Source organism: Mesoplodon densirostris, chromosome 2 (genome assembly GCF_025265405.1).
Source record: "Mesoplodon densirostris isolate mMesDen1 chromosome 2, mMesDen1 primary haplotype, whole genome shotgun sequence".
NCBI lineage: Eukaryota > Metazoa > Chordata > Mammalia > Artiodactyla > Ziphiidae > Mesoplodon > Mesoplodon densirostris.
Window position 1 is genome coordinate 178,903,976 of NC_082662.1, and position 27,672 is coordinate 178,931,647.

The 27,672-nt window shown below is 39.7% G+C and overlaps 1 protein-coding gene across 1 annotated transcript in view; it reads left to right on the top strand.

Moving 5' to 3' along the window:
• Positions 1 to 27,672, top strand: part of USH2A (usherin) — a 790,488-nt gene that overhangs the window by 344,862 nt on the left and 417,954 nt on the right. The window contains exons 29-31 of the mRNA XM_060088664.1: positions 256 to 450; positions 21,771 to 21,884; positions 24,439 to 24,600. Coding sequence (XP_059944647.1) covers positions 256 to 450; positions 21,771 to 21,884; positions 24,439 to 24,600 — 471 coding nt within the window. The remainder of the gene's footprint in view (positions 1 to 255; positions 451 to 21,770; positions 21,885 to 24,438; positions 24,601 to 27,672) is intronic.

Below are 27,672 nucleotides of genomic sequence, written 5' to 3' on the forward strand. Positions count from 1 at the left end.
GTTTTTGGAAAACCTGGACTAGGCTTGAAAGAACGTGATGTCAATGGAGTTTTGATGGTTTTGAAATATCGCTTAAACTGAATGGCTCAAGATGTGCAGTCATATTAAATCAGTGCTGAAAAGTTACAACTCTAATAAATTGTATTTATGCTAATGGTTGAGTCTGATTTACTGCGGCCATTAAAAGTGAAGAATAGGAGAGATAGTCTTCTCAGAACTGCCGTTTCCCCTGTTTTCTCTTTTATCCTCTCACAGCTCCACAAAGTGTGCCAACTCCCTCAAGAGTCCGCAGCCTAAACGGCTCTAGCATCGAGGTGACCTGGGATGAACCTGTTGTGGTTAGAGGTGTAATCGAGAAGTACATTTTGAGAGCCTACAGTGAAGATGCGCCCGGTCCGCCCCGCCTGCCCTCTGCCAGCTCTGAGCTTGTTGATACCAGCACCTTCACAGGTAAATGTGACTCCTCAAGGCAGTAGGTCTTATTAATTTTCTTTTTGGTTTGACTTTAAATAAAAACGTGCTTCAAGGCTTTTTCCCCAATGCATGAAAGATTCCTATATTTTGCCTGATTCAAAACAACAAGGATTGGGCTTACCTGATGGCGCAGTGGTTGAGAGTCCCCCTGCCGATGCAGGGGACACGGGTTTGTGCCCCGGTCCGGGAAGATCCCACAGGCCGCGGAGCGGCTGGGCCCGTGAGCAATGGCCGCCGAGCCTGCACGTTCACAACGGGAGAGGCCACAACAGTGAGAAGCCCGCGTACCATAAAAAAACAAACAAACAAAAACAAAAATTAAAAAAACCAACAAGGATCATCTAATGATATGGACACCTCTGTCCACCTCGGATGGAAATGATAATTCTTTAATGGTTATGGGCTCTTATGGATAGCTTCATTACAAGGATGATATTCTCGCCATCCCCAAAAGATTAGGTCACAGGGCCCTTGTGCCCTTAATCAGGTCCTTGTACCTAGGATCTCCATACATCCTAAGGAGATGTATCTTTTAGCAATCCTTTGTGTACATATGGGGCCAATGACCTATTTCACCATGCAAAAGTTCTCTCGTTGGGACTAGCCCAAGTTCACAGCACTGTTATTTATTGTAAAATTGTTGATTAAACCTAATTATGACAAGGTAGAGTAGTACTAGAGCACCAGCAGTTTGACTGGCAAACCAGCGAATCAATTTCTCACGGTGCGGCACGCGCACCGTGCAGAACGGCTGGAGTGAAATACACTCAGGCACATCACGCAAGGTGCCGTGCCTGAAGTCCCGCACGTGTAGTAAGACAGCAGTTTTCAGCCTCATGAAATGTTAAGGCTCATTTAAATGGAAAGTCAAATTTAAGCCTTTGACCAAAAAAAAAAGTAAAACGCATCAACAAATTTAATAGAAAAATAGTATTTTTCCTCTGTCAAAGACTTTCATAACTTGACAAATTTGATGGATTTTAAAGTAACCTTAATTGTCTTTCTAACACATCTATCGGTCAACTCTCTCAAACTTTACTTCAGTTTTTTTAGATTCCTTAGAATCTGCAGCCCAAATACACAGCCAATTAAAAAAAAAAAAACTGGTATCTTTCACTTCCTTCCTCCCTTACTTTACCCATCCGATAAAAACCCAATCTGATTAAGCCTTTGCCCAGGCTGCGCACTGCAGCTAAGTGGGCTGGAAAACAGTGAGCAATTTATCACTAAAAAGTCTCAATCCCCATTTTCAGATGGACACTCAGTAATGACACCAGTCCTACCATATGTCTGTAATTGCCTTCTCCCATTCTCCTCATTAAATATTTTATATTTTTCCAAACTATCTAAATGCTAACCTGCCTTCCTTATCACACTCAGCTGATAGTCTTATATACTAGATCATCTTAGATACCAAAAAAACTCCAGAATCTATCCTAAAGAATTTCTGTCACTTTCTTACTACCAAATATATGCATTAATTGCACTTTTTTGACTGATAGGGTAGTTATTAGGGGTTAAGTGAAATGAATGCTAAAACATTTAAAAAGGTTTTGGGCATAAAATAGGCATCTGCCATCATTATTATTTTACTTTTTACCTTCCTCTCTTTTCCTTCCTATTTTCACAGAGCTTCCCTTATCCTATCAAAAATAAAATCTTCAAAAGTCCTCTGGACCCCAACTCCTCTTGCCTTTTTAGACCTGTTACTGGTGGTCTCTCTTCCGCTCACATATTTTTAACCTCTGTCTCCTGCAGTTGTTCACAAAGTGTGGTCCTTGGATCTGTGTCAGCAGCCTCACCTGGGACCTTTTCATTAATGCAAATTCTCCAGGCCGCCCACACCTGCTGAATCAGAAGCTGTGGGGTAGAGCTCAGCAATCCCCATTTTAACAAGCCCTCCTCTTGTGATGCTGGTGCATGCCAAAGTTAGAGCCACTGCCCAGCTGGATTCTGCCCAAGGTCATTCAGACTCCATCTGTCAACACCCATTGTTAAACACAAACAAACCCAAAGCAGTGACAAAAATCTTCCTTTGGTCTAAAGTCCCATCCAGCTATTGTGCCCTCTCTCCTCTTCCCGAACGTGCCTCTACCAAGAAGCATCTGTGGCGTTGTTCCCATTTCTTCACGCGGTCTGCCTTCCACTCCCTTGCCTTGCTGAGGACACCAACAACTTCCACGTTTATATCCAAAGAACACTTTACAGTCCTGGTTCCACAGCTCGATAGCATTCTACACTGTGGATTTTTTTACTGTCTCTTGAAATGTTTCTTCACTTCTCTGACCCTTCTGGTTCTGGGCCCCCTTTTCTCAGTGTCCTTTGCCCACTGCCTCTGAAGCTTAACTCTGCATTTTGGAGAACCACAGGGTTTAGATCGGGGACCTTTTCTCTCTCTCTTTTGCTAATTATTTTTCCCTACAATCTTGCTCCAGGAAAATCATGGACCCACAAAGCATCCAGTATCCTACAAACACTATTGACTCCTAAAGGCACGTCCTACCTAGACTTCCAAATGTGTGTATCCAGCAGACATTTGGAAAAATTGACATTTCCAATTGATTTCTCATAATCTCTAAATTTACCATCTCCAACCTGAAGTCCTCCTCCTGCATTCCCAATATCAATAAATGACACCTCCAGCCACCCAGTTAATTAAGCTTGAGAATTTTTCTCAACTTTTACATTCTGTTCATACCTCATGTATCCATGTTTATTGATTCCTTTTTCTAAACTGTGTGCTAAATTGATCCGTCTCTCCCCTATCTACTGTCCAAGCCAAACCATTCCAATTTCTTACCTGGACAACTACAGGACTCTTCTTTCTCATGAACACCCCCCCTGCCCATGACTCTAATCCACTGTGCAACCAAACATCATGGCTCTCTCTTTAGAATTCTTCAGTTCCTTTCCACTGCCTCTCTCCCAAATTCATTCTGTCTCAGTCTCCTCTTATTTTCTAGATTTCCAACTTTTGCTATTATAATTAATATGATTTTTTTAAAGTCCATATGTAAATCTTTGGAAGAATTCCTGACAATGACGGTAGAATAAACCCCTTGAAATGGAAAACTAGGTCAAATTCTCTTAAAGCATTAGTCAGTCTTGGACTTTGAGGTCAAGCAGACATTGATGCAAATCTCTGCTGCCTACCCTCCCTGTGACTTTGGGGAAATTATGTATTCTCCTGGATCTTTTTTTTCAGTGTCTTAACCTATGAAATGGGAGAATAATATTAACCTCAGAAGAATATTAAAGTTATTAAGTGAGATGATATTCCAAGTCTAACAATTTTCAGCTGTGTAAACTTGGACAAATTAATTAACATCTCTGTGCTTCTGATTCCATATGGGTAAATTGAGAATGAAATAACTACCCACCTCATAGGATACCTGTGAGGATTAGATGAATCCATGTATATGTAAAGCACACAGGACAGCACATGACACACAGATTGGATTGCACTGTATAAATGTTAACTATCAGATTTTTTTTTTTTTTTTTTTTTGGTACGCGGGCCTCTCACTGTTGTGGCCTCTCCCGTTGAGGAGCACAGGCTCTGGACGCACAGGCTCAGCGGCCATGGCTCACGGGCCCAGCCGCTCCGTGGCATGTGGGATCTTCCCGGGCCGGGGCACAAACCCGCGTCCCCTGCATCGGCAGGCAAACTCTCAACCACTGCGCCACCAGGGAAGCCCTATCAGATGTTTTTAAAGCATGTAGCACAGTGCTTAACATATGGTAATTTCTTAACAAAGGATAGTTATTTTTATGTTGCCAAATAATTGCCAAAAAGAGTGTACAAATTATACTCCCACCAGCAAGCAGAATGCAAGATTTTATTTTTCATTTCATCCTAGTTGACAAGTTTTACAGGTAAAAGAAACTTTGTAAATTTTCCAAATATATCAGAATATTACTTTAATTTGATCTTACCTCAAATTTAGATTAATAGAGGCATTAAGTATTTTCATTGTTTACTGGTAATTTGTACTTCTTTTATGGCATACCTAGCACATTTCATCCTCAATTATTCTATTGGAGGAGTCACATTTTTCTCATTGATTTAAATATCTCTTTATGTATGAAGAATATTATACTTATATTTGCCTTATGTGTGGCAATACCCCCATTTTTCATTTATTTTGATTTACATTTTTATGTGCAGATTTTAAAGAACATTTTCTATAGTTAATATAGCACCTTTAAATGTTTTTGTTAGTTTTCTATGGGTAATATGAAAAAAAACCCTATCCTTGCCATTCAGGGTAGACTAATATTTGTTTATATTAGATATACCATCTTGACTATATATATATATATATATATGATGCATATCCTCTGAATTAGTAATTCTAAATTTGAGGTAAGATAAAGTCAGAAACGGGTCAGGGAGGCTTCTCAAATTACACCAGCCTTGCCCAGATTCTGAAGGATATCTTTCTGGAGGACAGTACCCCTGAGATTGAAAACCAGTATGATAAACTATTGGATGTTACTGTAGGATATTTCAAGCATGTGAATGGTGTACAGAGAGAAGAAAATTACAGCACCACTGACCAACTGTTATTTAGTTTTATATACCCAATGTGTAAAAAACTAAGGAAAAACTCAATTATTGCAACTTGGTCAATTTCTTGGATTTGTCAGTTATCAGTTTCTGTGGTAACCTGCTTTTTGTTTGTATTTTTCTTTTTCTTATTACTTTTACATTCATCATTTGTATATTAACCTTTAAAGTCACATTGCTTTAAGTGTATCTCTGTAAATAGAATCTAGTTTGATTTAGTTTTACATTCAACTTAAAATTCTCTGTATTTTAGTAGAGGAGTTTAACTCACATTTATTTTTATGATTTATACAATTGATTGCTCTTATTTCTGTCATCATAGTTCTTGCTTTCCAGTTTTGTTTGTTATTGTGTTTCAGTACTTTTTGTTGTTGCTGTTATTCCTTTATTTCTGTTTTTGCCTGTGTGGACTATGAATTCTTTAACATTTTTCCCCCCAAAGGGTTTTAAAGATGTATCTGTTGCTCACAGTTGTGAAATGAATAGACAAGGAAGTACATAGGAGGTAATCTTAAAGATTGTGGAGAACTCTGGTACTGCCAGGTAGACTTTTACTGTGATGAATCAGTCTATTAAGGGAGGGGAGTGTGAATTGAAAAGCCCCAAAGCCAGGCTGAGTAAGTATCAAAGTCAGAGATTTCACAGTAAAGAAAAAAGAATACTAGAAAGTGAGGGGGGGAGAGGGGAGAAAGTAGAGAGCCAGAAACCTGGATTTGGTGGAGATGTTAGGAGTGTGGAGATTGGTTGGTGGCAGCTGCTTTGCCAATTAGTTGAGATATAACAAGGTACCAAGAGAGAGGACAATAAAGTAGTTCTTGAGTAGTTTTGCTATTGATCTTGAAAGTAATCCCCCTTTAGCATTTCTGAGGTGACATTTGTTGAGGTTTTTATGTTTAATTTTTGGTTGTTAGAGTGGTATTTATTTGAATGAACAATACTGATATTGGATGTATAAGACAATTTAGGTTTGTTGGTTCACATAGGGTCCTTAACCAAGTAAGTGATCATAAAATGTGTTGGTTTCTTTTCATTACATTTTTTTTCTGTTATATAATGAGCTTTTCTTTCTTCACATTTGGGTCTTTCTTTGTCTTGGAAAGTTTGCTATTGTGTATATCATCATTACTTCTGGTAAGAAATAACAGTTTCCAATATTGTATATTTCTTTCCAGTTTGTCCTCCTCATTTTAGCAGTCCAGGACACAGCTTGCAGAGTCAAATCAATCTAATTATGTCACTTATCAACTGTCTGATCTCAGGCAAATTTAAAAACATATCACTGTATTGGAGTTTCCTCATATATAAACTGGGGGTAAAAACCTTCTTCATGTTATGGCATTGTTGCAAAGATAAAAAAAAAAACAATGAATTACCTCCATAGAATATTTTGCTGATAAACAGGCACATAGTAAATGTTCAATGAATTAATTATCTTTATACTATTCAGTTTCTGAATTCTGGATTTTTGCTTCATAGTTTTTTGCCTTTTTCATTTTCTGATTTTGGCAGTATTGATTCTGCTGTTTGAATCTTCTGAGATGAGTACTCAATTCTTCTACTTCAGTCTTTTTTTAAAAAAATTATTTATTGCCTTTTATTTTTGGCGCTGTGGGATCTTCGTTGCTGCACGCGGGCTTTCTCTAGTTGTGGTGAGCGGGGGCCCCTCTTCATTGCAGTGTGTAGGCCTCTCACCGCGATGGCTTCTCTTGTTGTGGAGCACAGGCTATAGGCACGCAGGCTTCAGTAATTGCAGCGTGTGGGCTCAGTAGTTGTGGCTCACGGGCTCTAAAGTGCAGGCTCAGTAGTTGCGGTGCAGGGGCTTAGTTGCTCTGTGGCACGTGAGATCTTCCCGGATTAGGGCTCGAACCCATGTCCCCTGCATTGGCAGGCAGATTCTTAACCACTGCACCACCAGGGAAGCCCCTCTACTTCAATCTTTTATATGATTTGCATTTGTTCCTCATCCAACTCACTTTGATTTCTGCCTACTTCTCAGTATTGTCAGTTTTCATCTCTGTTGTTTGCCATTTACCTTCTGTCTCTTGTTTAATGGATTCCAAGTTCTTTTCGATCTTAATAGCATGAAACTGATGACTTTTACATTTTACCGTTTTCCTGAATTAAATCCTCCCCAGAGCCTAAATATCCTTCTAGAATTTGAGTGGTATGTTCTCTTGTTCCTTTTGAGTTACAGATATTTTTCCCATTTGTTAAATGCACCCACCGACACACACACACCTACTTCCACAGTTCACTTGCCTTATCCCTAAATTTACCTTCAGAGTGAGTGTTTGCTCAGGAAAATCAAATCATTTTCAAGTCATTTTACTGGGTACCTAGTTGCTGTTAATAAAACCCTTCACTGGGATTAGGAGGGGTTCAGTTCAGGTAAATTCGCATTAGCCTCACAGCAATTGGTAAAAGTCAACTTATTTCTTCCCAGTATCGGGTGGAGGAGTGCTGAGAACTTGTGGGCATTTTGTACCCAACTCAGGACGAAGTTTGCCCTGGGCTCTCCTTTAAGGAGTCCATTTGTCTTTGCCTGTTGTCCTTACAGGTATTTCTTGGTATTCTTTTTTTTTTTTTTTTTTTTGCGGTACGCGGGCCTCTCACTGTTGTGGCCTCTCCCGTTGCGGAGCACAGGCTCCGGACGCACAGGCTCAATGGCCATGGCTCACGGGCCCAGCCGCTTCGCGGCACGTGGGATCTTCCCAGACCGGGACACAAACTCATGTCCCCTGCATCGGCAGGCAGACTCTCAACCATGTGCCACCAGGGAAGCCCTTCCTTGGTATTCTTATAAGGTAGTAGTTCTCAACCATGGGTGCACACTGACCCACCTGGGGAGCTTTAAAAAATATTGATGTCCAGGTCTCACCTGCAGAGCCTGACTTTTTGGTTTAGAATATAGCCTGGGTATTGGTATTTTAAAAGTTTCAGCAGGTAACTCCGTTGTACAGCCAGCATTGGGAAACACTGTTCAAACACTGATCACTGTTTGACACCAGTGATCAAGTCTCAATTTTAACCAGAAATTCTTATGACAACTTCCACCTCCCAACTGCAACTTGCAAATAAAGGACAAAAAAAAAAAAAAAAGAAAGAGAAATGCCTATATAAAAATGATGAGCTATTAAAAGTAAGTAATAAAATTAGCAAAGGAAAATCACAGGACAACAAAAAATTAAGTGAAATGATTCTTGGGAAGAAATGGGAAATTATAGTCAGACTTACAAAATGCAGAAGGCAAAAGAAAAAGAAAAGATGAATATTAACTAAGAGAGCTGGAACAATAGAAGCGTGAGACAGAATATTTACCATTCATGAATTTGGCTACTGGAGGATTAAATGTGATAAATCCCAGTAGCATGGAGAGTCCAAGGGTTAACAGCCCCATTCAGGTACAAATGGGCCCCTTTGGGCCACAGAGTCTGGATTCTGTGCCCTCCGAAGGCCAGGGTTCAGAGCAGGGAGTTCTTGAAAGTTCATTTTCTCAGCTAGTGCCTCAGGGTAGAAAGCCCTGCAGTTATCACTCCAGCGTATCTTTAGACTAGTTGCAAAGGGCTCCAATTAACTCTGCGTAGCTCCTGCTGATTTTCCCTCCAGCACTTTCAACGTCCGAAGCTGCTGCCCAGAGAGACAGCCCTGGTATTTTCCCTTCAAACCCAGGGCTGCTCAGAAAGACCCTTCCCAATCTGATCTGAAATTCTGTCAAGAATGAATGGATTCAAGAATTTGCACATCCACAATTTTTTTTTATTTCTTTCTTGAAGATGCTTAAACATGTAGACTTAATTATCAGCATAATTAGTACAGCACCTGGCAGAGTGCTAGGAATGTACTTGGTACACAGAAGATATTTTCTCAGTTTTATTGTTGCCCTACATTGAGCTAAACTCTAGGAGTTATATTCCTTCTTCGGGTAATGATAATCATATTTATTATTTACTATAGCTTAGCTGATGAACCAATAATAATAATCTTTCAGATGACCCACATAAAGCTAAATTTATGGGAAAAAAAGAAAGACATTTTAATTTATAATGCAACTGATAATATAGATTTTGCTGTGAAGACTGGTTCAGTCCTCATATACAGTAGACATTCACTTTCTTCTACCTGAAGCAAGTGGGTTCCATATTGAAAATCTCTCATTTTTCTGTCTCTTCCACAGCTAGTAGTAATAATTAGTGAGTCTCAGCTCTGCTGGTCATAAGGTAATTCCTGGATTGCTTATAAAATGCAGATTCTTGGGCTCCATGCACAAGAGTCTGTGTATTTGGGCTAGGATTGAGAAATCTGCCTTCACCAAGTGTTCTAGTCCGTGCTCTTGCAGAGGTCAGTGGACCACATATTAAAAACCACTGGGGTGAGGGACGTGGCCAGGTGAGAAGGGATCATTTTCACCTGCTGGGCTTGCATTTACCCCTGCTTTGTTTGTTCCTGCCCCTTGTTCCAACAGCATTAGCTTTGTGGGCACAACGGTGGTAGGGCAAGTGAAGAAATAGAGGCAATGTAAGTAGGGCCTCTGACCCTTAAGGGTGAGGCTTCTGAAAGCTGCTAGTGCAAAGGAAGTGAGAATTACTTGGGATCTCTGTAAACTGCAGATTCTGATTCGGTAGGTCTGGCACTGTGGTGTGAGATTCTGCATTTCTAACAAACCCAACCCTCTCAGCCCCCAGGCCATGATGCCCATTAGAAAGACAGAGAGTTCTCTATTTATATACAAGATGCAAAATGCCCATTAGATCCAGAGAAGGAGACCAGTGCAATTCCATGCGTGCAATATAATTGTAATTAATCTCAGAGTGAAGTCTCATCTGTGTGTTTCAGTTACACACATTTAACCACACACCTTAGAAGTGGGGAAGGCATGAAAAAAAAGAGTGAAAAAACTCTTAAAATAATCTTACAGGCAAAGGATGCTGTCCAATCCTGAAACTATCAATACCTGTTAGAGGGAAAGAATGTGTGAATAATTTTAGGGTTTCCCAACTATTGACAGAAAAGGGAAACTCTTGTTTGTAGACACCATTGGGGTGTCTACAAAAAGAACGAAGAGCTAAGAGCCATAGAGGATCATTGATTAATGAAGAATTAGAGGCATACACAAAATCAAAGGCACTGTACTTTACGGGCCGTATAAGGAGTGGTCAAGGGGACTTTAAATCATGAGTGATTTTTGCCTTATGCCCGACTTTGGAACTTAACCCCAACCATTAGTCCATCCATAAGTAAGATTCTACTCTTCATGTGTATGTATATGCACACATATACATATATATGTATATATTATATTTGTTATATATATGTATAATTACTATACTTACCTGAGAAGCCTGCAGAGAGATAACTGTAATAAAAACTTCCCTGCCATGTAATTTTTTTTCTATTCAGCTGAGAAGTCTTACTCCACAGTTGTTAAAACTGCCTATGGGGCTTCCCTGGTGGCGCGGTGGTTGAGAATCGTGCCCGGTCCGGGAAGATCCCACATGCCACGGAGCAGCTGGGCCCGTGAGCCATGGCCACTGAGCTTGTGCTTCCGGAGCCTGTGCTCTGCAATGGGAGAGGCCACAGCAGTGAGAGGCCCGCGTACCACAAAAAAAAAAAAAAAAAAAACTGCCTATGGCTGCTCTTTGTACGCCCATTCTGTTTTTTCATTAGACAGTAAGCTCCCAGAGGACAAGTATCATGTTTTATATTTATTTTAAGTCTTGTTTAGTAACTTGCTCAAGGTAGGTAATCAATACACTTTTCTTGAAGGAATGAAGGAAGGGATAAAGAATCAAATGCAGGGTTTGGGTGCTAACCCTGTAGTTAATGTAATGTTACTATTGTTTTATCATGCTGAGTTGAATTTTGAACTACTGGTTCTGCAGTTCTATAGTTCTCTAATTTTATGAAATAATATGCAGAACTACCACAACTTAAATATATATTTGGAACTTAACATACATATTCCCAATGGGGAAAAAATGTTGATAGGATGAATAGAATCTAAAAATTAGTTCCCAAACTTACACCTCATAATGAAGCTCAAGGACTATATATTTGCAATTTAAAATAACGGAAGCCATGCTGCTGCAAAGCTGATAATGACACAGAGCAGAAACTATTCATTTATTAAAAACAAAACCATTATCTACTATGTTCTGGGTTAGTGCTAGATGCTACTGTTACAATCTGCTTTTTTTTTTCCTGATTTTAAAATTTAATGGTAAAATATATGTAACAAGCAGTACTTTCTCTAAAGTATAATATTATATTAAAAATGAGTGTTTTATGGGGCAAAAACAGTAGAGATAAGTTTTTCATTTTTTATTATTTTTTTCTTGAGAGACAGAGAACCCAAAATAACAGTGACTTCAACAACATTAAGTTTTTCTCTCTCTGATAATAGGTGTTCACAGTTGGTCAATGTAGGGGTAGATGTTCACAGTGCCAGGGATCCACACTCTTCATCGTTTTGCTATGCTATCCTTAGAGACAAGACTTCTGCCTCATGGTCCAAAATGGCTGCTGGAGCATCAGCCATCTAGTTTGGTTTCCGTTCAGCAGGAAGGTGGAATGGTTGAACAAGGATGTACACATTCACTTTAATGACATATTTTGGAAGTTATTACTCCACCTTTGGTTTCATTCTATGGTTAGAACTTAGCCATATGGCTATATCTAGCTACACGGATTGCTGGAAATGTCCTTATTCAAAGTGGCCATTTGCCCACATTAAAGGGTCTTTTTATTTTACTGTGGAGGAAGAGAATATACAATGAGAGGGCATTTAGTGGTCTCTGCCACAATAGGCAAACATCAGAGGTAAATTTGAAAAATTCATTTTGATGGTATTGTTAAAAGATGAATATTGAGGAAGTCTTTGCCATTTTTCACAGTACCCCATAGATTAATATTCTGTATTTGTGGTTTATTACAAACTATTTCTTTAAATGTAAATCTTGAAAGCAATTGGTCTGAAAAAATTCACAGGACAAAAATATGGCCTATGACATAAATAATAAAAATAGAAATGATGTCATGTTCCTGCTTAGCTAATGTAGAAGAATTTCATCAGGTAATGCACTGTTGATGAGTTAATAGCTTTATCTAACTCTCCTGAATATATAATGTGCCTGAACTCCTGGTACATTGTGAGAGCTTCAGATGGGGTTTTTTACAAGTTACTCATTTTACTTTATGCAGTAAGAATTTGCGGTGCAGGATTTGGATTTCTTTTTGGTAACATGTTGTATGATGGTTAAAAATGACAGTAATACATCAATTTTGCTGTAACGTAGTAATCAACTGGGCATGTTGGCCATGCTATAGTGTTCGATATAAATACTTAAGAGTTACTACTCACATTTGATCAAGAAAGGGAACAGTCTCCTCAAGTTTTCTGTTTTCTAACTTTTATGACCATTTTATATTTGTATTGTATCTATATGTGGAACTAATCAAAAACATATATATATATAGTGTTTTATATATATATATATATATATATATAAAGTTTTTGATTAGTTCCAAATATATATATATATATAAAGTGTTATACTCAGTGACACACAGAAACACATATACACTGATGTAGAGTTTCTTATGAATCAGTTGTTTTTGTAAGGGAATACTATAGGCATATACACTCATGCATTTGGAAGGATAAACATTTTACTTTCTGTTTGTATACAGTAGGTTTTAGTAATAACTTTGAACCTATTAACACGTTTTCAGATATATTTATATCAAGTATTTAGTATAAAAGTGTGCTATTATTTTTAGTAATATTTATTCAACACGCCTTCTTTCTTCTTCCAGAACTGGGGCTTAGGTCTAGTAAAGCGGATCAGTGATCTTGGAGTCAGAAGATGTAGGTTCTGACCTTGACTCTGCTGTGGACTTGAGTGACCTTTACACTCTGACCAACAGCAGCCCCCTCTGTACAAAGGGCTCATCCTATCAGAGGCTTTCAGCAGGGGACCTAGGACACTGGTCAGTAAGGGATGACTTTCCTTTCTCATTTATTTTTCTTTTCCTCCTGTCTCCTTGCCTGACTCCCTGCTTAGTCAAGTCTGATATTTTCTGGGAGAGTTCTAATGATGTCAGTGATGGCCCTTTATGCTCCATAAAGAGTTCACATGAGTGGGTGGCTTCAAACCAATTGCAGAATTAGAAGGAAAATGACAGAGACCCTGTAGTTCTTACCGTGAAGGCACTGATGAAAAATGTGAGGTTAGCTATAAGCCTACTGAGAGAATCTTAACTGGATAATGCTTGGAGGTCAATTAAAATCACTGTTTCAACCATTCTCTAAGACTAGGATTAGACCCTATATTTTATTTTAAAAAATTAAAGAATAAACAATTTTGTTTTTCCTATTTGTAAACATTGAAATCCGTTTAGTCTTTGATCCAGGGTGTTCCCTAGTACTAGAAATTTTAAGTAAGGTCAGAAAATCCATTTGCAGGAAATTATATGTAAAACATTCGTTTTAGTTTCCAAAGGGTTACATTAGGTTTGGGGTAAGCTCATTTGCTGTTCTACCTTTTGATTAAAATGAAAATTGACTTTCATTTTATAAACCTTAGAGATCCTTATTTTTATTTAAACTATTACCCCAAAGACAACAACAACAAATGCCACTTTCCTAGGCTACTAAGAACCAGAGGAGAAGCATCCTGGGTGCGTTTCCAGATCTCTGTTTGAACGTTGAATTTTCATCCATATTTAACAAATGCCATTATTCAGTTTCATGAGGTTACTGTGTCACAATGTCTGTGTTAGAACTTTATTTTCAGAGGTTCCTTTAAATGGGCAGAAATCACGGCATGTTGGATTGATTTAGTCTCTTTCCTCCATCCACTGGGTTAGTTTGTGGCTCAAAACTCATTCTGAGATGTAGCACACTTAAAATTTAGGATTTCTCAGCACTGCAGCAGAATCTTAAGCCAGAAAAGTCCCCATCTCTCTGCTCTCCTTCCCCTGGCTGGCTTCCTGTTAAAAGTGGGTTCTTCTACTGTGTCCCTAGGTAGCAGTCTCAGCTCTGCCTGTGTGGGATCCCTTACCAGATGGCCCTCTTAATAAATGCCTTGCTTTTCCCCACCCTCACTTTCTTGATCCAAATGTGAAATGCCAGCAAATAAATAAGAACATTGTACTCTGATGAGTTCTCTTGAGATGGAGGAAAGCCCTGGGGAGGGGAAGCTAGAGACTGCTTTTCTTTTTGCTGGACAGCTCCTAATTACTGGCCAGTAGGTAGAAGACACCGTTTAGACAATAGAGAATTTAAAAGTAAAGAAAGAGGGAGAGAGAACAAATTCTCCATCTTATTCCAAATGCCTTTGCTAACAGGAAAGTACACTTGGATTGTTGGAGTCCGTTTTTGAAATATTCTGCGTGATCTTTGCATGGGGACCACAGACTTTGGACTCGGGGTAGGTGATGGCTGTGTGCAGATTTCACCGCCAGACTCAGAGTGCAACAGAAATGGGTGGGTAATGAGAGCAGAGCAGCCAGTTCTTTAATTGAATTAAAAGCTGGGTGACATCAATGCAGACACCTGTCCAATTACAGACAGGCCAAGGTGTTTACCGTTGCTGTACAAGCGATTCGAAGATGACAGAAATCTTTCCGCCCACAGATTAACATAATGAAGGAGAACAGATTACAGTGGATGCCGGCCAAACACCTAGGCTGGCAGCTGAGGGTGGGGTGGAGGAGGGGGGAGGAGTGTGCTCAAGGATGTAAATAGACAGAGTCACTTTTTCTTCTCCAAAACGTGTTGGCTTTTGAAAAGGATGCCATTTTGTCTTGTGTCTCAGGCTCGGTTTCCAGGCCGAGCATTTATACTTGTCTGCATTGAGTCAGAGTTCATCATAAAAATCTCGGTGTCAAAGCCGACTCCTCTGTTGTTTCCCTGCTTCTCAGCATACAGTTTTATTAGAGGCGCAAAAGCTTGCACAGCTGGTGTCAGCTCCACAATGCTTTTCTCTTAGGTAGTCAGGCCACCTCCAATTATTAATATTTCTCTTCCGCTCCTTTGAAACTTGAGGTTAGAGCACAGGAAACCAAGTGTTGGAAATAATAATCTATCAGTCAAAAGAAACAATGTCTGTTCCTTGGCTAGCTCCCTGGAAAGGGTAGGACGGGAGTGAGCATCTCTTAGAGTGAGGCAGACAGCTGAGTGAGCTAAGAGGATGAAAGGTCTTTATGTTTTGGGCAAACATCAAGGGTCCACCTTTGGTAAACCATCGTAATAACTGCTGGAAAATAGGACAAGTAAAGAAGCAAAAGGTCATACCCTCTGCATTCAAGGAGCTCCCAAAATCATTGCGAAGGACTTTAAACTGCACGGTTCTCAAGGAGAAGGCTCTTGCCCTCTGCTAGGCAGAAATCCTCAGAGCACACAGTTTGGAACCTAATACACTAGGGCTCTTCAATTTCCTCCTGTGATGTGCTGCCACCCCTTAAATCACGTTCTTGCCCCTGCTCCTTTGGCTTTTGGGCTTTCTGCACCCGCCGAGGTCCACAGGACTGCAATTCAAAGGGACTATACTTACTTTACTTCAAACTCCCTTGGTGTGGCCCATCAGGATTTCTCAATGTTAAGCATTAATGCAAAATGCATTATCGCTTAGTGGTGAGAATTCTGGTCCTGCTGGTGCCAATGATTTTAATCCGGATACCAACACTCCTGTGTTTCATGGGATCCTAACACTTTTAAGACATCAATAATGCTTCCTTTATACTTATGGAATGTTTTTTCAGCTCACCCTCTTCCATTATCAAAAGAGACTGGCAGGTTTCCTGACATGGTTGGGACCATTTTCTGATTTCACAGAGTTTTGCAGCTGAAAGGGAATTGGAGAGGTCATCTGGCCTGCCTCGAGGTAGGCACCGTCTCAAATTCAAAGGGTAAAAAGACTCCTCTGTGATGTCTGCCAGAGAAAAGGGGCTCCTATCCAAACCAATCTTAAAAGTTTTCACCGTCAGGATATACTTCTTTCTTTTAAACACCCTAAGGATCATCAAGGAGACTACCCCATTTTACCTTATTGGGTTTTCTGTGGACACAGAATACAGTGTATTTGCCATATTTTTCTCTCTGGGATTCCTTTATAAATACGTCACTCTGTATGTTTTTCAGTATTCTTTTAGGTATAATACTGAAATATACTTTCAATGATTATCCTTTTTTTCTCTTTGCCTTTAATGAAATATAGATCCCCTATCATCTTGGACTGGCAGCTCTGGATCTTATAAATGCCCTTGTCCACTTGACATGTATGCAAGCGTTTTGCTTTATGGATTTAATCTGTGTATTATCGTTATCATGAGGGTCCTTCTAGCTCTAATATTTTCTCAGATTAGAAACCTTGTAAAGATCAGCTGTAGTCTATAGCACCTCTCCCAGAAGCATGTAGAAGGAAACTTGATAAATAATTGTTTGGTAATGATATGCTGTCATAGTAGCACCACTTTTTTTTCTGGAGAGTATATAATCTGACTCTGACACTTAAAGGAAGACCATTTGGCCAATCACTCAATGGTCTCTAGGGATATATCCAAGAAAGAAAGGCTACCTTGCCTAGTCTTGGGGAGAATATGTTTATTTGTTGGTAATAGCAGAACTTTTTATAAGCATTAACTTGAATCCATCCTGGTAAACTCTCCATACTGAGAAACAAAAGAGAGAGACCGCATGTCTCAGGCAATAGGATGTCTTCGTCGTTATTCTGATTTAGTGAGGCCCACTTGGTTGACCAGCCCCTTCTCCTACCCCAACCTCAGTGTAACCTGACAAGAGGAGAGAAAGTGCTCAGTCATTACACTGCTCTTCTTACTGAAGTTGATGATACTAACCTGTATTTAGGGGAAATTATTCCGATGGTTTGACAAACTTTGCCTCTGAGACACAACATTATGAGCAAGATTCCCGCTGCAAATAGGAAAGAAAGGCCACCTCAGACTCAGAAAGTACAGTACATTTTTTGAAAATGTGATCTACAAGCCACCCAAAACTTTCTACCTGCGATTCGAAGTTGGCAAGAGAAAAAACATCAGCTTTCTTCTCCTCCTTTTCTGTTTTCTATTTTGCAGCTCTCATTTCTCAGTGCTTATTATTATTGTTTCACCTGCCCGGAGATAGGAAATGTGAGCACTTTGATAAATGGCCTGAAAGATGATCCAGTTTCTCTCCAGCATCTTTCTTTCAGAATATTGGGATTTTTCTATGAAATACAATTTGGCAAACTTCTCTACCAAAGCACAAACTGAAGAATGCAAGTTTGCTGAGAGGAAGATTGCCTGTTTTTTAAGGTCCTTAAGGTTAAAGGGGGGAAGAAATTAGCAAATGAATTTCATGGTAAACATATACACACAAAGTGCCTCGTTTAATGAAGGCAAGAAAGGTTAAATAAAGCACCGAAGACCGTTTAGTGAATGTGAACTCAGTATCTGGGTTGACATGATCCTTTTTTTTTTTTTTTACATCTTTATTGGAGTATAATTACTTTACAATGGTGTGTTAGTTTCTGCTTTATAACAAAGTGAATCAGTTATACATATACATATGTTTCCATATCTCTTCCCTCTTGCATGTCCCTCCCTCCCACCCCTCCAGGCGGTCACAAAGCACTGAGCTGATCTCCCTGTGCTATGTGGCTGCTTCCCACTAGCTATCTACCTTACCTTTGCCTTCTTGTTAAGTTGGTATAATAGTCACAATTCCAACATTGCACTTCAGCTATGATTTGGAAAGAAAGAACGTCTCAGGGAATGTATTTTGCAACTTAATGGAACTGCTTTTTATGTTTCCCAATGATAATTATCTGGACGTATGACACACCTTCACGCTAAAGATTGCAGAGCATCAAACTGTATACAGCCACTGTGCCTTTTGTGACACAATATATCTGTGCCCCAGCTAGGTCAGGACCACCTATGAGAGGCAATGCCACCTAGGTTTTTAGATGATGAACAAAGGAAACATTTCATGTCCCAACATATTTTCCTTGCTCACTGTAGGATTAAAATTTTTATTTTCTGGGGGCCGATTCATTACTTGTTAGTATGGCATTATACTAATTCAGACATTCAACTCATCTTATTTAGACTTGTAGTATTGATAGATTTGAACTTGGCGATAGGAAAGACATGACAAATGCCAAAGATTTTCAAAGGATAAAATGGCTGGGATATATCTCAAAAGGACATGTTAGTTTTGAACCCGGAATTTAGGGATCATGACAGAGGTATTAAGAAATGGGAAAAATGGTAGTGTGTATACGTTAATCCCAGTCTCCTAATTTATCCCTCCCTCCGCTTCACCTCTGGTAGCCATAAGTTTGTTTTCTACATCTGTGACTCTATTTCTGTTTTGTAAATAAGTTCATTTGTACCATTTTCTAGATTCCACATATAAGTGATACCATGTGATACTACTCTTTTTCTGTCTGAGTGACTTCACTTAATATGATAATCTCTAGGTCCATCCATGATTAACATATACACACTACCATGTATAAAATAGATAACTAGTAAGGACCTACTGTATAACAAAGGGAACTCTACTCAATATTCTGTAATAACCTATATGGGAAAAGAATCTAAAACAGAATGGATATGTGTATATGGATAACTGATTCACTTTGCTGTATACCTGAAACTAACATAACATTGTATATCAACTCTACTCCAATAAAAATTAAAAAAAAATAGGAAGCGGGAAGTTTGCAAAATAATTTCGACTGTTGGGTCTGGATTGGGTCAGGTTGAGAGTGAAATGCTAGCTGAACATCCACATGGGATACACGGCCTGCAGGTAGAAATGCAGAACCAGAGCTTGGAGGAGAGATGTGAAGTCTGCAGATATAAATGAGAGACGAGGCTTGATGAACTAATGAAGGCAAATGTTTAGAAGAAGTGAACTAACAAAGGCAAGTGTTCAGAAGAAGAAAGAAGCCTGAGGACCTGACCTTGTAAAAGAAAGAAAAAAATTTAAGGGACTGTGAAAGGAAGTTGAGTTGGTCAAGCAAAGCAAGGAGCCCTGAGTTATTTAGGAGGACTCCTTGGGAAAATTCCATGGCCCAGACGGCAGCTGTACAAGGCAAAATCTAGTAAGTAGAGGCGAATAAGGACTGCGGAAGGGTTACTTGGTCTGGTGTGTAAGGGATCACTAGTGATCTTGACAAGATAAAAATCAATATTTAATAGTACAGTGCAGGCAGGCACTGAGTTGGAATGGTAGCATACCTTGGGCTACCAAGGCTCTGTGCTAGAGTTCTCCCCTTACACGGCTCTGCGTTGCGCACGTTATAGTCCCAAACTCATTTAATCTTGATAGTAACACTTTGAGGTGAATACTGTAGTATCCACATCTCATATACCCATGATACTATATTATCCCTATGAGACCTCTTCTTCGAGATAGATACGATCATTATCTGTTTACAGATGAGGAAACTAAGGCACAGAGGTCTGAGCAACTTGCCCAGACCCATACAACAAATCAGTAGTAGAATTGGCATCTGGACCCGCGCAATCTGGCGCAAGCGTCTTTGCTCTTAACCACGACATCACTACATGATGAAGATGTGTATGTGATGCTGTAAGCTTTCCTTTAAGACTTTTAGTGGAAGGAGAAATAACCTCTTTTTAAAAAGTGAGCTCAGGGCCTCCCTGGTGGCGCAGTGGTTGAGAGTCCGCCTGCCGATGCAGGGGATACGGGTTCGTGCCCCAGTCTGGGAGGATCCCATATGCCGCGGAGCAGCTGGGCCCGTGAGCCATGGCCGCTGGGCCTGCGCGTCCGGAGCCTGTGCTCCGCAACGGGAGAGGCCACAACAGTGAGAGGCCCGCATACCGAAAAAAAAAAAAAAAATAAATAAATAAATAAAATAAAATAAAAAGTGAGCTCAGAGTGTGGGTCATGATCTGGGAGATTCAAGAGGAAATGACAGTCACAGTGGCAGGAGTGAGGGAAAGCAGAAGGTGACAACATGAAGGCGTTTTGAAATTAGAGCTGCATTTGGCATGAGATGGTCACACGTGTAGGTGTGTTAGTTCATTGGCTTGCTGTCTTCTTTGGCCCCGGGCTAAGATGCTGGTGCCAAGTGCAGCCGAGAGGGTTGGGTAGCCCAGGGGGATGCTTGGGGGAGCTGCTAGAATAAAGACTTGCAGGCAACACTGGGGACTGAGGGCAAGCGAGAAGGGCCAAAGCAAGCAAGGGCTGTGGTCTTTGCTTCATCCGGATCTTTGCTCTTTTAATATTTTATCCTTTCTACTGGGGAAAGGGAATAGGCAAACATGTATTTTAAAGTTTGTTGTTGAATGATGCAAGCTGTCATCAATACCAGTTCATTAAAACAATCAAGGTTTACTCGATAAAAGGATATTACGAGTAGGACCATCTTTTCATAAGAATGATGACAGTCTATGTGATTAGGGATTAAAACAGCTCTAAAACCTGCAACAGAAAACAGTGGTGAGCAAATACAGAAATTATATTTTGGATACTTCTTTAATTCATGGGATTAACTAAATAAAGAGCCTCTGCCTTGATTATAAACACCGGTAAACAAAACGTGTTTTAGTTTCTGCAGGCACCTTTAATTGCGGAACAAATCTTATATATCCACCACCAAGTCGTGTTAATTCAACACTTCTGTGGGCAATGCTTCTGTTTAAGACAGGTGTCTTAATTAAATAAACTAATAATTTTGCAAGAAGTACAAAAGCATAATTATTTAATTGGCTAATTGTTCAACTATGTTCATTGGCATATTTGTTAGCTGCGACGTGCATAAATAGTTTGTATACATGTACCCTACCGTTAAAATAATGAAGTCACTCTTGGGAGTAGCATCTCCTAATGTGTGTTAATAGATGTCGCATAAGAAGCACTCTCTAGCTAAATAAGGTTGAAAAATGTGAGGTAAAAGAAAATGAGATAGTTTTGTTTCTGCAGGAGGTCTAGTATCCTGAAATGGGGTGATGGCCGTCTTCACTGTCAGGTACACTGGGCTCTGCTTTATGAACAAATGTGGAATCCCCCATTTTTACAGGGGAAACATCTCAGGGGCATTAGCAGCTGAGAAGCACATTTGGAAAAATGCTATTTAGAGCTGTCTTAACAATAAGCAGGTCTCTCTCTCTCTTTTTTTTTATTGGAGTACAGTTGCTTTACAATGTTGTGTTAGTTTCTACTGTATAGTAAAGTGAATCAGCCATACATATTCCTATATCCCCTCTTTTTTGGATTCCCTTCCCACTTAGGTCACCACAGAGCACTGAGTAAAGTTCTGTGCTATACAGTAGGTTCTCATTAGTTATCTATTTTATACATGGTATCAATAGTGTATATATGTCAATCCCAACCTCCCAATTCCTCCCACCCCACCCGCTTTCCCCCTTGGTATCCATATGTTTGTTCTCTACGTCTGTGTCTCTATTTCTGCTTTGTAAATAAGATCATCTATACCAGTTTTTTCAGATTCCACATATATGTGTTAATATACGATATCTGTTTCTCTCTTTCTGACTACATTTCTTCTTGCTAGTCGCACCATACTGCAATCAGCACACAGGCAGGAAAATGAATTAAAGAAGCATATGTTTTTGTTTTCTGTATCTCTGTGTCTCTACCCCCCTTTCTTACACACACACACACACACAATACTCTGTATAGCTTCTTCTGGTAAACATGCAAACCTCTTTTTGTCCCCTTTCATTACAGGCATATTGACAGGCTTGCTACCCTTCAAAAACTATGCAGTAACCCTAGCTGCTTGCACTTTGGCTGGCTGTACCGAGAGCTCGCATGCGCTGAACATCTCTACTCCGCAAGAAGGTAAAGTAATTTCAAAGGTCTTGACTTCCACATTTCAGTCATGAATAATAAAATAGGAGAAGAGCTAAATGCTGCAAGGCCATTTGCTACAAAACCCCAACCTAATTTGATGACAAAGTGCATTGCCAGGCCATAATTGCTCCATTTTTTGGGGGGGAGCGAAAATGAATCAAACTCCATACCCTTTAATGACATGCATCTTTAATAGCTGTAATGCAGATTAATGGGCTTTTTAATTGCTGTTACATTGTTCATGCAAGAGCCTTGTCATTAATATGAAGCATCTGAAAGATTAATGAAAGCTTCCTCATTTTACTATGGCTCAGAAGTAAATCTAGAGACAGTCTGACTAAAAAGAATTGATTGTATGGCACAGTATGAAATTGAGAATCAAACGGTTGATTTCCATGGTCTCTTTTAACTGCTAAACACCAGCATGAGCAACAATTATTTCAGTGTGATAGAACCTCCAAACGCCAATCGAGGCATTATTAATCACGGCCTGGTTCCTTCCGACTCAAGTCGCACTTTTGTTGTACTTGGGACTTACAAACTGTTGGCATAAATTAATGTTTCAGAAAGCATACATTTAGGAAGGCAGTGGGAAAGAGAAAATATTTTAGCACTCTAAAGCGAAAGTTTTGCTGAAGCATCAGAATGCATCTCTTCAAGAAATAACAGCTCTCAAAACATTTAAAGCATTGTTACTCCGTATTTCTCTCTCCCGGATGAGAGGGATTAACACATTTCTCTTACTGTCTAGTTGTAAAGTTATTCAGGAGACTTAAAACCTTGATCTTTAGGGGAAAAGAGTCTGCCAGTCTCTGTCTTTTTCTTTTTTTTTTTTTTCTATTTTTTTTTATTAGTTTCTGCTTTATAACAAAGTGAATCAGTCATACATATACATCTGTTCCCACATCTCTTCCCTCATGCATCTCCCTCCCTCCCACCCTCCCCATCCCACCCCTCCAGGCGGTCACAAAGCACCGAGCTGATCTCCCTGTGCTCTGCGGCTGCTTCCCACTATCTATCTACCTTACGTTTGGTAGTGTATATATGTCCATGCTATTTGTAATGAGGTGGATAGACCTAGAGTCTGTCATACAGAGTGAAGTAAGTCAGAAAGAGAAAGACAAATACCGTATGCTAACACATATATATGGAATATAAGAAAAAAAATGTCATGAAGAACCTAGGGGTAAAACGGGAATAAAGACACAGACCTACTTGAGAATGGACTTGAGGATATGGGGAGGGGGAAGGGTAAGCTGTGTCTTTTTCACTATCCCTCCACCCCCCCTTACCCACTTCCTCTTCTTCCCCCCTCCTTCTTTTAAATCCTTAAAGCAAGTACCACTCGCACAGGAAATGTGTAAAGAAAGACAATGGAGGCCCTTCCCTGGCAGTTCAGTGGTTAAGACTCCGCGCTCCCAATGCAGGGGGCACAGGTTCTATCCCTGATCAGGGAACTAAGATCCTGCATGCCACCCCAGGTGGCCAAAAAAAAAAGACAATGGCTCATCTGATGAAACCAGGACAGAAAACAAGAGTTTGTAAAATCCTTCTTGTGACAATTTGTTCTTCATGCCTTGCACCTGACCTCACCAGACCACCCTCACCTGGGCTACAGCATTGGTGACCCATCTTCCGTGTTTTCTCAATGTTCTCTCCATCTGGTCTACCAAGACTAGCACTGTTTTTCTTACTGTGTCTTTGCTTCTGCTGAGGCATATATCATTATTCCCTTTTCCAGTTACTTCCACCAACTTCAATATGGCACAGATTGTCCTACATCTCACTCTTTTCCCCACATCCACTACATCCTCTGTCCATGTCTTGCCTGGTACCTCCAAACCTACTTCACAGCACAACCCCAGAGGGATTCCTGCTCATCCAGTTCACCATTTTCTTTCCATTGTTTCAGGATTTCCCAATTTCTAGTGTTTCCTTAAATTTATTACTAATTTACTGAACGATAGGTATGTTTAGGGTCAATTTCTAAAACTTTTCTTTAGTTCCTGTGACTCCAGTTCATTGACCATTATAGAAAATGAACAGGCCCCCTTTACTGAAAAAAAAAAACCTCACATACGTTGTAGTTTTCATATGTAATTAATTTAATTCTGTATTTTCTGACTATTTCTATGGCTACATATAGGTTTTTTTATATCGATTATGAACCGCTTTCCCTAGCATTGCCTATCTTAGATCAAAAGCTCCTCAAGGGTAGGGATTCTGTCTAATTTGCTTTAAAAGGCACAGCCCAAGTAGAGATTATGGGTTAATAATACTTGTGATGAAGTAACACAAGCATCAGTAAAGTGAACTAGTGTAAATACTCCCTGTCTATCATTGAGGCAAATTCTCATAAATTCAGGACAGGTATTTAGTACTGTTCCTAAAGCAATTACTACAAGCTGCCCATGAATCAGGAACATTTCCATGCATGGGATTTCCAGTTTATTCCGTGATTTATTGGTTTGGGTCTGAAAAGTTTGAATTAGAAAAGTAAACTAAAATTAGACTCTATATATCTTTTTAATTTTTCCCACAGCACCACAAGAGGTTCAGCCACCAGTAGCCAAATCCCTTCCCAATTCTTTGTTGCTCTCCTGGAATCTACCCAAAAAGGCAAATGGTATTATAACTCAGTACTCTTTATATATGGATGGGATACTCATCTATTCAGGCAATGGAGAGAACTACACAGTCACAGGTAAGACTTCTATAGGTATCAGTAAATGGTTATAATCTATATTAAAGACTATATATTAGTATATATTATATATACTTACAAATTACTATATACATTTCAGTATATATATAGTATATAGTATATAGTATATATATATAATATATATATTTATAAAATAGTTATCTGAGAATGCAGTTTCAAAAGTTGGGTTACTTAGTTTTGTCTCCTGTTAAATCATTAAAATTCCATGACCTTTGTGGTTACATTACACTTACAGTGAAGCCAAAGCTGGAAAAATGGAAAAGGGCTTCCCCCTCCCCCAAGGCTGTCTTACTGCATGTTCTCTACCACTGTCCCACCACTCCTTACCTGAATCCTTCTACTAATATACCTTTGCACAGGTGCAGAGGGGGGTTTGGAAATGTATAGTATCAACACAGCTCAGCATATGACTCCTCTGCCTCTAACTGATCACAAGATTGAAGCTGGGACCCAGTGTGCTCCCCAACCGTGCTCGCAGTACAATGATGTCATTTCAATTCAGTTGATGTCATATCAGTCTAATTGAGGCGATGATGTTATTTCAAACAAATGCCACTGGCACATGAATTAACCACTTTAAAATCCTCATGAATGTGAAATAAGCTTAAGACTCAGAAGTGTGACTCAGTGTGGTTTGAATTTGAGACCATTTGGGAAGAAACGTAGTATATCTGCCTAGATCATATTATAAAGTGTCATGACACTTAAGAAAAGTGAATTGTTGGAAACCTTGTGAAACATGAGGCCTGTATTATGTATGTTGTCTGGTGCCTGAATGGTGTTAATATTTGTATGGTAATAGTGGTTATATATTTTATGATATTTTAGATATTATATGTGACTATTAGGTGAGACATCATTAATCAAATATTAATTGATGAAAAACTGAGGGCTTAGAGAGATTAAATTCTTCATGAAAGGTCATAACAGGTTAGCGTCAGAGACAGGATTAATTGTTTATGTATTCACTCCTTCACATTAATGCCAGGTACTAAGGTTGTAACAGAGAACCAGACAGACATTGCCTCCCCTCAGCCCCTTGATGCTCATGATTTCATGGCAACACATACAGATGCAGGAATGAGGCATATTGGGACAGGGCTATGGCATTCATCTAATTGCGTTCTCTGAATTTATATTTTTTGTATCGTCTCTAGTCTGAGAGGCTTCAAAGCACAAGAACTATTACTTCTGTATTTCATTCATCATGGTTGGATAGAATTCTGTAATACTTATTCTGTGAGGTAGGTGTATCATTACCCCCATTTTACAAATGGGGAAATTGAGGCACAGAAAGGTTAAGCAACTTCCTTCAGGCCGCACAGCCTGTGAGAGGTAGACTTTGATACCATCTCAAGTATTCTGACTAATGATGAGTATGCAGTCTTAAAACAAGTTATTTAACTTCTGAGACTTAGTTTGTGAAACAGTAAAATAGAAATAACTGCAATTTTCAGGATTTTGAAGGGAACTAGAACTATAAAAACACCTAGCATGTTCTTAGTAAACTTAGTAGCGAGAACTAAACTAAAAAATAAATACTAAAACTAAAAATAGATTACCCTTGGCCTAGGATTATCTGAAGGCATTATTTTAGCTAAAAGTTATTGGCCATAGAATATTATTATTTTAGAAGAAATGAAAACACATCATGGAATGAACTTTACCCACATATTAATCATTATTACACACAATACTTCTGTAGAACCAAAATTGTCATCATGCATAATGGGGAAAGCACACCTCTTAAGCCCATTGTAGACATTTCCTCTGAGAAGCCTTCTCGGACTCCCAAATATGAGTTAGGCATGCCCCCTGTGTGCTCACTGAGTGCCTTTATGCCCCCTCCCCTTTTTTTGGTTTGCGTTGTCTTGAATAAGGCTGTTTGTTTACTTGTCAGTTTGCCCTACTAAACCATGGGCATCATAAGGTCGGGGACATGTCTGCCTTGTTCATGACTGCATCTCCAGGACTGATTACAGAGAAGGTATAGAACAAACAGTGCTGAATAAGTGCATGAATGAAGTCAGATGACTCCTGGGAACAAAGAAAGAAGATTGCAAATTGGGGAAGTGGGTGGGGAGTAGCAGTAGGGTGGATTTAAAAAAAAAGCAATAGGGAAAAGAGAGGCGAGAAAAGGTAGAAGCCAGAGAAAAAGGAACTAAGATCCCTTTACTGTGCAGAAGCGAATGCTGACCTAGTCCACAGAGAAATGGTGTGTGATGGCAGGTCTCAAAGTGTGGGCGTTGGGGCTTCCCTGGTGGCGCAGTGGTTGAGAGTCCGCCTGCCGATGCAGGGGACGCGGGTTCGTGCCCCGATCCAGGAAGATCCCACATGCCACGGAGCAGCTGGGCCCGTGAGCCATGGCTGCTGAGCCTGTGCATCCGGAGCCTGTGCTCTGCAACAGGAGAGGCCACAAGAGTGAGAGGCCCGTGTACCGCAAAAAAAAAAAAAAAAAAAAAGTGTGGGCCTTGAAGATTTCCAAAATGTGCAGAATGCCACATGAGGTGACACTCCAAAGTCAGAAAAAGAACAGGGTGGAGAGGAGAGGAGGCTAGAATTCACACTGATTTCTCATACCACCTAAAAAATGAAACTAATTCTGTATCCCGTTGACTCGAATCCTTAACAGACCCATGTGACTATAGTATCTGCATTGAAAGATCATGGCAAATGTTAGGATAGTATAAGAGATGCCCCAAATATAATATAAAGAAAGTGGACTATTTTTATAGAGTCCTTAACCGTCTTCTCTAACTACAGTGATAATGGTTTCTTCGGTGGTGTTCATCCTTCAGGTAGATTTTTAAAGATTATTTCTCTGATAAGACTCATAACATTTTTTCCCGTGTCCTCCTTGGCATCTCAAAGGCAACTATACTTCTTGTTGCTTTTATCTCCAAATGTCAGAACATACGAAGTACAGTAGGAATACAGTATTGGTCACTAAGGAGAGGAACTAAGCCAAAAATGATATGATGGGGTTCAAAGTTGTACATGATGATTCAAGTGTCATAGCCAGCAAAGCTGAGGCCCAGAGACGCCAAGAAA